General features: G+C 35.5%; 1 protein-coding gene across 2 annotated transcripts in view; it reads left to right on the forward strand.

Annotated features, from left to right (window-relative positions):
- LOC111571736 (thyrotropin-releasing hormone-degrading ectoenzyme-like) overlaps positions 1–13,920 on the forward strand; it is a 280,894-nt gene that overhangs the window by 95,465 nt on the left and 171,509 nt on the right. For both annotated transcript variants that reach the window (XM_055006866.1, XM_055006865.1), the window contains one exon: positions 11,699–11,825. In XM_055006866.1, the coding sequence (XP_054862841.1) occupies positions 11,699–11,825 (127 nt within the window). The remainder of the gene's footprint in view (positions 1–11,698; positions 11,826–13,920) is intronic.

Consider the following 13,920-nt stretch of genomic DNA (forward strand, 5'->3'; position numbering starts at 1 on the left):
TTTCTTTTAAAAATGACCATTTACTGCAATAATTCATACAAATTAACCAAAAAGTGACACTAAATTTCCATTAGGTAGCACAAAATTAACAAAAATTTAAAAGCTAAAATAGTAAAACAACCAGAAAATTACACAAATCAACCAAATTACTATTAAGTAGAACAAAATAACCACAGAGTGACACAAAATGCTGCTTTTGCTAACCTTAAAATGTCAAAATAACCAGAATGTGATGAAAAACAGCTCCAGAATGACCACGAAATGAAACGAAACGAGCATAAATTTGAGCAGATTGACCAAAACATGACCATAAAATAATAAAACAATCAGAAAATTATATAAATTCACCAAAAAGTCATCAAAAAAATTGAATAAAAATTCACAAAATAACTTCAACGTCCACCAAATGTTCTGCTGTTGATTGTAAGAGTGAACACAAGAGTCTTAATGCACTGACAGCATTTACAAACAGGAAACCCAGTGGATTATCTATATTATTGATGGTAATGTCCCCACAACAACAGGAAAATCTTTAGCGTTTGCATGTTGTGCTAAAAAGAATATAACGATAATCACCAAAATGGCATTAAAAGCTAGAAACTAAAAACTGAAAGAATCTCTTGATTTTCCATTTTCCTACAGTCCTTGAACTACTCATCTGTATTAAATCTTTCCCAGATTTCAATTTTCAGGTAATAAAAATATGAAATTATTAGGAAATCATCAACATTGCATTATTCATGACAGTTTAAAATGGTAAAAATTGAAAAAAAAAATGCAGATTTTTTAACTAATCATGTGTGACTTCTTTAAAAATTTAAAAAATCTGAGCTTAAAATTTTTTATCTCCAGGGGAAAAAAAGTTCTATATATCTATAAATTATATAAATCCTATCTAAAAACAAAAAATAAAAGATTTTTCTGTAAATGTACATGTAAAAATTCCTATTACACTTAATATCTGAAATTAACAGTAAATTTTTGCAATTGTACAGTGTTCTGAAGTTTCTTGACATTTATTACAAAATTTTTACATAAGATTACATCACAAGACTGAGACTGTACTGCATTTTGTGTGAATATTTGCATAAAACCATCATTTAACATGAAAAAGACCAAAAAATACACATTGAGTGCAATTAAATCATATGTCTTAACGGTAAATCCACTAATTTTACAGCTGGGTGAAGTTTTTAACATGAACAATCCATTAAATATAGAATATATTATACAATTATATATGTGTGGGGGCAGTGGTGGCGCAACAGTTAAGTCTCTGGACTACTGACCAGAAGGTCAGAGGTTCAAGCCCTGATGCTGTCACTCTGACTCTCCCAATTGGGAGATATGCAAAAATCTGTATTTTCCCTTGTGGGATTAATAAGGGATAATAATAATAAAAAATAATAAAATCTTGTGTACAAAAAAAATCTGATTTTTCTGTAAATTTACATGTAAAAATTCCAATAGCACTTGATATAATCTAAAATTAGCAGTAGATTTGTGCAGTTTGACAGTTTTTCGACATTTATTAAGTTTTTTTTTTTTTGCACAAAATTACATCATAAAACAGGAACTTTACTGCATTTTGCCAGAATATTTACATCATAAAATATTTAGAGGTGATTTTTTAAAAATCATTTTTGCACATGTAGAAAACCTTCATTTTACATTAAAAAGCCAAAAACAACTCAATTCAATTCAATCTTTAATTGTCATTGTCAATATGACAATGAAATATGGTTCAGAACATTTCTACACTGCATAGCAAAAACAAACCAACAAAAAGCACAATAAGAAAGATTAAGAACCAATTTTAAAAGATACATCCATTAATATTACAGCTGGACAAAGGTTTTAACATAAAAAATCCATCAAATATATGATAAAGTAATATGAATCATATGTTTAAAAAAAAAAGATTTTTCGATAAATTTACACATGAAAATTCAAACTACACTTGATCGAATTTAATATTATCAGCAGATTTTTGCGATTTGACAGTTTTCTGATATTTACTGACATTTATTACAAGATTTATTCATAAAATTACATAATAAAACTGGGACTTTGGCAGTTTTAAACCTGATTATATGTGTTAGAGTGTTTTTCAGCTCTATTTAAAGGCAATTTCTAGGTTTGTACACATGTAAACAGGCTTCAGTATACATAATTAAGAAACAAATGCACAGAAAATATTACACATCAAGTCAAATTAAGACTGGAAACTGTATTTTATTGATGGAACCTGATTATTTTCCATCATTTTCCTGAGGTTTCTTGCTGCTCCAGCCGCTGCTTATCTTATTTCTCCACTACATGCTGATCCAGAAGCTGCTCCTCTCCGTCCTAAAGTCAACAATCATCTCTTCTGTCTCGTTGACTTTGACACAGAAACTATTTTTTTTCTCGCTCCGTCTCACTTCATCACGCCGTTTGTCATCGGTAAACGGACGATCTGATTGGACGCTGGGCTTAGCTGAGGCCCGTTGAGCTCAAAGTCAAGGACCCCTGTCGACTGGAGGCGAGCGTGCACGTCGACACCGCCGCTGCCGTGCACGCTCGCTCGCATCAGCTGCTAAACCATCCATCAAATTACCGTGGCAACCGAGCGTCCGTCGGCCCATCCATCATCCGAGGGCGACAGACTGAGAGACGGAGATGTCACGGCCGAGTGGAGAGATAACAAGGAGAGAGGGAGGAAGGACGAGGAGGAGGCGGGAAAAAGGTGTTTATCTGAACCAAAAAGTGTTTCCTCCAGCTGATCGGCCGGTTGACTGACTGGCTAATTTGGTGGCTTCCTGGCCTGAATAAAATCTCATTTTAAAATAAGATAAGATGTCGAGAGCAAAACCAGATTCCTGCAGCTGAAAGACGAATCTATTAACGAGAACATCTAGATTCTATTAAAATATATATACACAGTTGTAAACAATAGTTTCTAAACACCCGTAAATATCTCGTGTACCATGACTCCTATAACTCTGATTTCCATGATAGAATCGCTGAAACAAATGCTTCTCTTTTTGTAGATTTATTGTTTTACCATACAGACTGTAGAGTATGGTGGTGGCAGTATCATGCTCTGGGGCTTTCTACAAGTGCTTCTGGATTCGTTTCAGACTGTATGTTGGACTGGTTCCAGACTTTCTTTGGACTGGTTTATGTTTGGTTTCAGTCTTGGTTCTCCTGGTTTTGGATGTGAGTTAAAGTGGGTCTTGATTTTGTACTGGTTTTTGACGTTTTTAGGACTGGTTTCGGACTGTTTCGGAAACTGGTTTAAGTTTTGGTTTTGGACTGGTTTCAGACAGTTTTTTCACTGGTTCTGAACATTTTTTGGACTGGTTTAGGACTGGTGTCAGACTATCCTGGTCGGTCTTTTGTTAACCCCAAGAACACCATCCCGACCATCCAGCATAGTGATGGCAGTATCATGCTCTGTGGAACTGGAGCTCTACACAAAGTAAGCGGAATAATGAAGAAGGAAAACCTAAAATTGTCAGCAAAATGTCTTCATTCTCGACTTTCAGCTGGTTAAAAGTGAAGATTTGCTGCATTTGTCTGTTTTATATTGGTTTAAATGTGCGATCCTTGACTTGGACAGAGATCAGGCGATATAAAGACATTAACAATGCTCTGAGAAACCGACCGTTAGCTACAGATTTAATCAAAGCAGAACCCTGAAATGTAACGGAAACAACCTGATCGTGGACATGGACAAAAAAAGTCTTCTGGAGGAAAGTTCTGTGATCAGATGGAACGAAAACTGAGCAGAAATATGCTTGAGAAGAGAAGATCTTTAACCCCAAGAACACCAAACCTGCCATCAAGCATGGTGGTGGTAGTATCATGCTCTGGGGCTTTCTAGAAGTATGTCTCGACTGGTTTCAGATTGTATGTTGGACTCCTGTTGGACCTTCTTGGGACTGGTTTATGTTCTATTTCAGTCTTGGTTCTCATGGTTTTGGATGTGATTTAACCCTTGTGTCGTACTGCGGGTAAAAGTTGACCTGGTTTAAAGTTTGAAAATGTAGAAAGAAAAAAAAATTCACAGTGAAACTTCAGATTTTGACATTTTCAACATGTTTGGGAAATATTTGATCATTTTTGGTGGAAAAAAGAAATGTTAAAAATGTTTACAAACATTCACATAAAAAATCAACCAAAGTCCAGCGAATCAACCAAATTCGCTGGATTTTGGTTGATTTTTATGAGAATGTTCTTCAAGAACATATTAGAAGTTTTACTGATATATATATAATCACTTGAGATATTTTTAGGATTTTTTGGAAGATTTTTACTCATTTTTTGAAAATATTTACAAGAATTTTCTTGCCAAATTTGAGGGATTTTTAAAAAATAAAACTTTTACGGGAAACTTTTAAGGAATTATTGGAATTTACTTCCTGAAAGTTTTGCAAATTTTCTGAAATTTGGGGATTTTTTTTGCTGAATTTTTGGATTTTTTTCAGACAAGGAAACAATATTTTTTGGTGCCTGTAAATGAAGACAGCAGGAGGATTAAAGTTGGTTTAGAATTTATTTTACTCTAGATCTGGTACTAGTTCAGGACTAGTTTCAGGCTGTCTTGGACAGGTCTTGGACTTGCTTTAGGAGCGGTTTAGGTTTGGTTTTGTACCAGTGATTTTTGACTTTTTTAGGACTGGTTTCTGACTGTTTCTATAACTGGTTTTGGTTTTGGACTGGATTGAACCATTTCTTTACCACATCTGATGTGTGTTTGGGCTCATTGTCTTGTTGAATCCTCCAACTGTGTCCAAGATCAACCTTCTGCTGGTAGTTTCAGGTTTTCCTGAAGAATGTGGAGGTAATCTTCCTCCTTCATTTTTCCATTTACTTTGTGTGAAGCTCCAGTTCCACAGAGTATGATGCTGCCACCACCATGCTTGATGGTAGGTTTGGTTTCTTGGGTTAAAGACCTCACCTTCTGTCCTCCAAACATATTTCTGCTTAGTTTTTGTTCCATCTGACCACAGAACTTTCCTCCAGAAGACCTTTTCTTTGTCCCTGTGATCAGCAGCAAACTTGAGAGTAGCTTCAAGGTTCTGCTTCTCGAGGTAGAATTTCCTTCTTCATGTTGATGCACCAGATTCTATAGAAACCAAACTCACCAAACTCCCAAATTCTCAGTGAGGTTTTAACTGACTCACCTCCAACCAGCCATTCAGAGATGTTTTGGTTGAACTGCAGACAGTGTTTCCACAGAACAGAGAGAAGACAATTGTGAAAACTAATTGAAAATTTAAAGAACATAGAGCCTCCATTTGTATCTTCAGTATTGGTAACAGCTGTGGACACTTAGAAAAATGTTCTACGTGTTAATTCCAGGTTTTTATTTTTGAAGGTGACACAAATAACCCAACAAATCTATTTCTTTTGATTGATTCTAACTGCATTTCTACATAAAATGTGTCCAGAGTAACAAAAACATCCAGAAGCTGCTTGGACTTCTAAGGTTCTTAAGATGGAGATCCATGTTTTCTTGGTGTTTTAAGTAGAATTTTGGCTCCTTGTAGTTAGTATAAAGCACCATAGTTTTCTGAGCATAATGACTGTAAAAAAAGAGAAAACAGGAGGAACTGAGTAACAAAGTGGATTACAAGCACCTCTAATTCCCACTAATTAAGACCTTTTATCTGCTTTAATATGCTGAGGTTTATGGGGAATTAAGAGTTGGATCATTTCTTGGCTGGAACCAGAAACTCTCTGGTGTCTCCGCTGGCAGCCGATCTTTGGAAAGAAACGCTGTAAACACACTTGTTGTTTTATACAAGAAGTTTATTTGAGAGAATTAAAGGAGCTATGAGCCGGTTGTAAGTTATTAGTCGGGTTCAGTTTATCCATCTGTTTTTACAAAGGAGGAATCAGGTTCTTCATAAACTTCTAATGAGAAAATCGCTGATCCGAGGAGGTGAAACTTTCTAAAAGTGCAGGAGATGCCACCATTTTTAAAATTCCTAAAGTGTGAATTCTATTGGTGTCCATTGGAGATTGGTTGAGTCTGTTGCTGGCTGGGTTTGTGGGTTTTTGTTATTTTATTTTGCTAATTTGATGCTCTTCCTTCTTGAGAATTAAGCTCAATAAATAATTAAGCTGTCAAGTGGAATTCAAAGCTAACAGGAAGCGACACTTTGAGTTGTAATCATTTAACTTTCATTTAAAATTTAGCCAAAATAGAATTCTGTCAAAAACATCAAATTCTGTGCTTCACAGCGTGACAGAAAAATCACATTTGACTCAGCTGTGACCAAAAGTAATGTGACTAAAATTCTGAGAGTTTTTACATTGAACTGCAGGCAGTATTTCCACAGAAAAATTTCAAAAGTTGTCCAAAACGACTCAAATTGTCCGTAGAGACTCTAAATAATCTCATATTGAACAAATTATGAATAATTTTTAGCTAGTTTAAAGTCACTGTGGACATTTTTCCAATTATTTTGGACTTTTATTTGGTACTTCTGACAGATTTTCAGTCAATTTGGACACGTTTCAAATTGTTCTGAACAAATCATTTTGAACAATTTCAGACTGAGAAAAAAACCAAACCTACTGGATGAATAAAATAAATGCAGCATGGCTCAGAAACGGTGAACAGAGGAGCTAGTTGTTGGAGATACATTCAGCATGGTGAAACATCTTTCTACTGATGATGAGCAGAGGAGAGAGGAAGGGTCTGGAATAAATTGCACACAATCTTAAGTTGGGCAAGGACAGGATATGTAAACTTTCCAAACATTTACCCAGATTACTGACTAATAATGTGTCTTAACTGACAAGAACATGTCTGAAATGACTCCAAATGTGTCCAAAATCACCAAAAAGTTGTTGAAAATTCTCAGAATTCATCCACAAAGACTCAAAACTTGTTGAAATCCTGAACTCAGTTTCATTTAGTTACTGCAACTTTAATTTGATTGCAATGATGATTATATATAATGATGCTACATTATTTCGTCAAACCAACTAAAAAAGTGTCAAAAATTAGGATTTTTATCTTGTAATTTTGCTTTTAAGTAAGTGGTGTGAACTTTTTGGAGGATATAAAACATACACACACAATGTTAAATGATCTAGTCAGGTCAGGATATGTGAACTTTCAAAACATTTCCCCAAAGTACTGACTCTAAATGTTTCTTAACCAACAAGAATATGCCTGGAATGACTAAAACGTGTCAAAAATGACACAAAACGTTTTCTAAATTCTTCTGAACTGACTCAAAGTTTGTCCAAAATGACAAAAATGACAAAAAAAATCAAAAATAAAAGTCCAAAATGACTCCGAATGTGTCCAAAATGACCGAAAAATTGTTGAAAATCTCTTAGAATTCGTCCACAAAGACTCAAAACTTGCTGGAATCCTGAACTCTGAAAATTTAATTTAGTAACTGCTTCTTTAGTTTGATTTTAAAACAACTAATGCAGTTTAAATTGCACAGAATGTTGAGTTGATGCAGCATTATTATGTCAAACCAACTAAATTAGAGTTTTTATCTTGCATTTGTGAATTTAATTAAGTGGTAGGAACTTTATGAAGGGTTTAAAACGTGTTCATGGTGCAAATTAAGCCAATTTAATTTTCGATGGAATTGAATTGAATTTTAAATCAACTAATGCGGAAATTTGAGTTTAAATTGCAGAAAAGGTTAAGTTGATGCAACATAATTGTGTCAAACCAGCTGAAAAGGCTGATCTAAATCACTAAATTAGTATTTTTCTCTTGCATTCGTGCGTTTGGGCGACTTTTTCAGTCCTGAGAGACCAAACCAATGTGGTAGTTTGAGTTTAAACGTCAGATTCGGGCCTCTGGAGTGCTGCTGAAAGTGTTCATGCCGCTGCTTTGAAGTCAAACGTCACCTCCACCCCGTCAGAAAGCGAAAGGCGTCCGGGTTGCCGCTCACCTGGGAGAACACGACTGCCGGCGTTTGAGGAATCCTCGGGAGATGATATTCAATTCAGCAGCTTGCCGCCGACAGAAGCTCCCATTTCAATAAAGCCCCCCGACTCTCTGAGCTGATATTCGCTCCGCCGGCTGCAGAGCGGCGAGATGAGTTCTGGCAGAGGGAGGAGAATGACGGGAATAAGAGCAGGGCGGCTCTGAAAAGGAGGAATTTTTTCAGAGGAATCCGTGGTGCTGAGGGAGCTGCAGAGGATGAGATCAGCATAGTTTAACAGGAGCTTTGTGTTTGTACGGGACGGTGAAGCAGCAGGATCTGTGTTAGTATGTGAATCAATTCCAGTGTTTCCAGCGTGCACTCCAACAAATAACATGTCTGAGGGGATATTTTAACAGAAGTCATCCACAGAGTGTGAATATTTCCATTTATTTACATTTTCAAACTGCATTTTTGGACCATTTTGTGTCATTTTAGACAGAATTCAGGAAAGGAAATATTTTTATTTTACTGTCAAAATATAAGTTAAAACTTTTTTCAGTGGTTTGATTAAACTTTATATAATAAAATAACTCATTAATTAAAAATGAAGTAATTATGTAATTAAACAAGTCTAAATCTGCAAAATAACGAAGCAGTTATTGCCATTTTGAATTTTTAAATATATATTTTTTCAAATAATGGACATTTTTTATAAACTAATATTTTTAGATGATTTAAATACAATAAAACTGTAATTTATTGGTCACACATTGAGGAAAGCTATTTACAGTGATGTGGAAATTATTGACAGTTTTAATTAATGTTTTTTCAGTGGTTTTGTTAGATATTATGTAATTTAATCATTTTTTTATTTTTGAAAGAATTAAATATTTATTGAATAAACTGATAAAAATCTGCAAAATAATAGTGGGAGCAATTATTACCATTTTAAATTTCTTCTCATATTTTTTTCAAATGACAATTTTTTTTGGTAAAATATTGATATTATTTACCTGATTTAAATACAGTTAAACAGAGCAATAGTGCAGTTTTGTGTACAAACAATTGTAATACTTTTTTCAGTGGTTTTATTAGATTTTATGTTATTGAGTAATTTTTTCATCTTGAAAAATGAAGTTTGTCTGTAATTAAACAGGTAAAGATCTGCTCAGTAAGAGTTATTTTTAATTTCTTAATATTCATTTTTTCAAATGATAGCATTTTTAAAAAATATTAATTTTTGGCTGAAGAAAATACAGTGCAGTTTGTAAAAAATAGACATTTTTGATGTGAGCATTATTCACAGTGTGTTTTCTTATATTATTTTTGCAGTCAACGTGTAAATTTCTTTTATCTGAGTTTGTTAGTTATTATCTATAACTGAAAAAAACAGGGAAAATCTGTAAAATAACAGTTAAAAAGATTATTGACCATTTTATAGTCTAATAGACAGTTTTTCTTTCAAATACTAGCAAATATCTGGACAACAATATATTTTTTTGCTCATTTAAATACAGTAATGAAAATGCACATTTAAAAACCAGTTTTTGATGTCAGCATTATGCACTTTTGTGACTTTTTTTATTTTTAATTTTTTTACAATCAGCATGTAAACAGAGAAAAACTGTATAATGGTAGGAAATTCTTTAAAAAAATTCAGTAAAAACAGTTTTAAAAGTCGCTTCTTTGCATCTGGAAAAAGCACAAAGATTAAAGTCATCTTTTAAACGGCGATCAGTAGAAAATGTTGAAATAACTGAAAAACTAGAGTCTAAAATGGTTAATGCGTTTTCCAGAGAATCAGAAAATGACTTTTCATACGTTGGAAATTTGATCAATTTGGTACAATGTCATGTTGAAGGTCTGAAATAAAGTCTCTCAGTTTCTCATCTTCTCTCCAAAGCTGCTAAATCAACTGTCAGCCTGAGAGCTTCATTTTAGAGAATCAGCTGAGAGTCGCTGAAGTGAAACGTTGCTGCCGAATCACCAGAGAGCATCAACAAACGCTGAAAAGATCATTACAGAGTCTGTGTTTTCACTTTTAATGTGAAGATTTCAGACTGAAGAATCCCAGAACAGCAGCTGGTCTGCAGAGCTTTCTTTATTTTAGAACCAGAATTAAAGGTTGTTTCAGAGTTCAAGGTTGGTTTTTAGACCCCAAAACTTTTATTATTCAGAGAAACTGAAAAGAAACAAAGTGTAATACTTTTTTACAGCACAATTCACAACATTAACTTGTAGAACAACTTTAAACTACACAACTATTCATTTCCTTTAATACAATGTCTTGTTAACATAGTAAATTATGGTTTAATTTCAAGGAAAATGGGAGATAAATTAGGGTGTAACATGTAATTACCATATCTCAAACTTGAACATGAGTTGGATGTCATTAAGCATCACAGAAATCATTGTCATGGTGCCCCGCTGCTAGCTATAACCGCCACAGTGCTCTGGTCAGTACAGTACTAAACAGTAAGAGCAAGCAGGTGCTACAGCTAAACTAAAAAACTTCTCTTAGCTTGGGTCATTGGTCATTAACCACCTTATAAGTCTTTGTCATGGTGCCTCTTTACTAGCTAACCTCCCACAATGCTCTCTGCTTGTCAGCATTGACTTCCTGTAGTCAGAGTGACGCCTCCTCTGGTCACTACAGTACTAAACAGTTAGAGGCTCCTCCTGGTGGAACACCCAGATACTACAGCTGATCTACGATGCATTTCCTGACATGCACGACCTTCTTTTTTTCCTGCCTTGTTGGTTCATAAGTTGTTCATTGGAAAGAAATTTAACTTTTTTTTTTCCTTTTTTGTTTTTAGGATTTCTGTCATTCTTTGTATTTCTGCACAGAAGACATTTATAAATTTTCTCTCCTTCATGGTTGTTCTGTTTCCAGAGATGTTCAGGACTTTAGATTGCAGTGAAAAATAAACCAACAGTGAAGAAAAACGAAACCAAAAACACACAGAAACTATTTGAAAATCGTCTCTTAAAATTACTAAAATGATGCAAAAACAAGAAAAATGTTTGTTCTGTTTCCCTGGAGGTTCAGGACTTTAGATCGCAGTGATAAATGAACCGACAGTGAGTAAAAATGAGACAGGAGCAAAACAAAAACTGCCAAAAACTGCTGCTCAGGGTCCAAAGAGTTACTTTCTAATCAAAAGATGCAGTTCTAAGCTTCCGCTGGAAGCCTAAAAGTGAAACAACACTCAGTTCAGACTGTTAAAAGATGAATTCATTTGGAGTTTTTATGGTAAAATGAGTCTAGAGTGAAGAAAAACGAGCCAGGAAGAAAAAAAAACACCCAGAAACTGAAGCTTAGAGGGTTAAATAGTCGGATAATGAGACCAAACTGAGCTTTCAACTCTGGAAAAAACAACCTTTAACTTCCACAGATGTCTTTGGGTCTCAAATTTGATTTGTTTTTTTTTTCCTCGCCGTAATTTCGACCTAAAACCCAACATGATTCTGTTGATTCCCTGCAGAGTTGACCTGCAAAACATTTCTCTTTTTACAACAAAAAAACAGAAAACACTCCCTTAAATTACATCCCTCCTCTCTGGTGATTTGAACTCCAACACCAACTGATTGTATTATTTCCTCTGCAGAGTTTAATAAACGTTCGGCTTCCTTCTCTTTGTCTGCAACAGATTTAATTTCCTTGTCTGTGTTCAATGACAGAAAACACAACACAAAAAAAAAACACCAAAAAAAAGAGAGGCTTAATTCTGTACTGTTCTCCGCAGAGCCGAGTCAACTCTAATTCCTATTTCTTCTCCGGGCGTTTTTTTGTCTTTCAGATCCGACTCTATGCCCGACCTGACGCCATCTCCAGCGGCGCCGGCGACTACGCCCTGCACATCACCAAGAGGCTGCTGGGGTTCTACCAGGACTACTTCAAAGTCCAGTACTCGCTGCCCAAGCTTGGTAAGACTTCCTCCGACCACGCTTTTATCGACGATATTCAGATGCAGTCGATGTGTTCCATCCCCCCCATTGATCCCAACAAGAAACAGGAAGCAGCTTTCCCCCTGAATGCATCTGCGGACGTCGGCCAAGTCTTTGTCCTTTGTATGTTCACTGTTGGGTTTGATAATTTGCTCTCTTGTCAGGAGGCTTTACGGTGCGTTTTAGTCAGAGTTTTACTGCAGAAACATGTATTTATTTGTTTCAAAGTCCAATACTCGCTGCCCAAGCTTGGTAAGACTTCCTCCGACCACGCTTTTATCGATGTTCAGATGAAGTCAATACGTTCCACCCCCCGCCGATTCAACCAGGAAACAACCTTCCACCTGAATGCATCGGGGGAAATCGGCCAAGTCTTTGTCCTTTGTACGATCACTGCTGGTTCATTAATTTGCTCTCATGTCAGGAGGCTTTACAGTGTTTTAGTCAGAGTTTTACTAAAGAAACGTCCTTTTTATTTGTTGAAGTGATGACGTTTCCCTTCGTCCTGCTTTTTAAGTTAATTAAACGAAACCGAAGGTGTGAGCCAGTTTGTGTTCATTGCAAAAGAGTTTAAATGCCCTCCAGTTGATTCTTTGAGGCTTTTGAAACTGATTTGTGTGGTAGAAACGGCTGACGTCAGTGGAGATGGACTGAAAGAAGTTGACGTGTTGGTTGAAAAAAGATAATGAACGAAGTTGTGGCGGTCTCTACAGGAAGTTTGTTGGAATTTCACTTTTGTTTAAATGCTTAAGACTCACTATTTTGTAGTTTTTGAAACCTACATGTGTTGCAGAAACAGGTAATGGACTTGAAGATGGATCTGAAGTAGAAACACTGAAAGAAGTTGAAGTGTCGGTTAAAACTAAGATGTTGAACGAAATTGCGCTGAAATTTAATCTGAGATAGTGAAAAGATATTTTTCCGACATAGTTGCTTAGAAAATCACTGCTTTGTAGTTTTTGAAATGCTTATGTGTGTCAAAAACAGCAAAACTTGAAACACTTCCTGTACCTGAAGCCAGACTTGGTGCAGCTGAACTGAAAAAAGACCCTTGAAACAAAGATGAGAAAAAAAAAGGATAGAAAATACATAACTTCAACACAAAAAGACATTAGACGGTAGTAGATACTTTCCCTCAGTGCTTTTTGGACTTATGAGGCCATTCTGTACATGTTTTAATAAAATGAAACTACAAAACGTTTCATTTAACGGCCTTCATATCTGGTTCTTTGAGTCGCCTTCGTTCGGGTTGAACCTTGAAGACGCTGAAGTGGAAGCAGCTGAAATAGAAGCAGCTGAAGTGGAAGCTGAATTTATTCAGTTTAGTGTTGCAGGGGGGACGAGCTGAAGGTTAATTTGAATTGCAGATGCTGAGTGGAGTTTGAGTGTCTTTTCAAGTGATAACATTCCAGTTTTCTCCGTTTTGTTTTGCCCACTCCAACTCTCACTTTTTCTTTTCTTTTTTGGTTTCTGGTGAAGTAGTTGGTTAAGAAAGCCATTAAAGGAAACAAAAGATTCACTGCAGTCCAAGGCCGTTTAAATGCTTTAAAACATGGTTCTGTTGGAGGAACACAGTGAAAAAAAATGAATTTTTACACAAAAACAATTCCTAAATAATCAGGTTTCCATTGATTGGATCTTGTACCAGAACGTTCCCCCCAGAATGTTGTTCTTCTGGGATGTTCTTGAGGTTTAGAATCACAACAAAAGTTCATTTGAGCGCAAACCGCCGGCAGTCTTTTCTGTATAATCATCTCCTGAAGCAGCAGCAGCATGAAGCTGATGAGAAGAAATATTTTTTACTGCAGTGCAAAAGTTCGTTGAAATGTTCTGACCTTTCAGAGAATCGGCTATCAGACGTTACAATCAATTTACTAAACATTCCGAGTTGTTGCTGTTGTTGCTGGTGGCAGGAAGTTTGTTAGATTCTACATCTGCATTTAGGTTTTTACAGAATATTCATGGAAACATTCCTGTATTTGTCTACATGCAGCAGGTTTGTTTGTTCAGACTCTCTTTTGTGCTCTTTTTAGTGATTTTGTGTCATTTTCTGCTTATTTTATGCATATTTATT

This window comes from Amphiprion ocellaris, chromosome 21 (assembly GCF_022539595.1).
Source record: "Amphiprion ocellaris isolate individual 3 ecotype Okinawa chromosome 21, ASM2253959v1, whole genome shotgun sequence".
In the NCBI taxonomy this organism is placed as follows: domain Eukaryota; kingdom Metazoa; phylum Chordata; class Actinopteri; family Pomacentridae; genus Amphiprion; species Amphiprion ocellaris.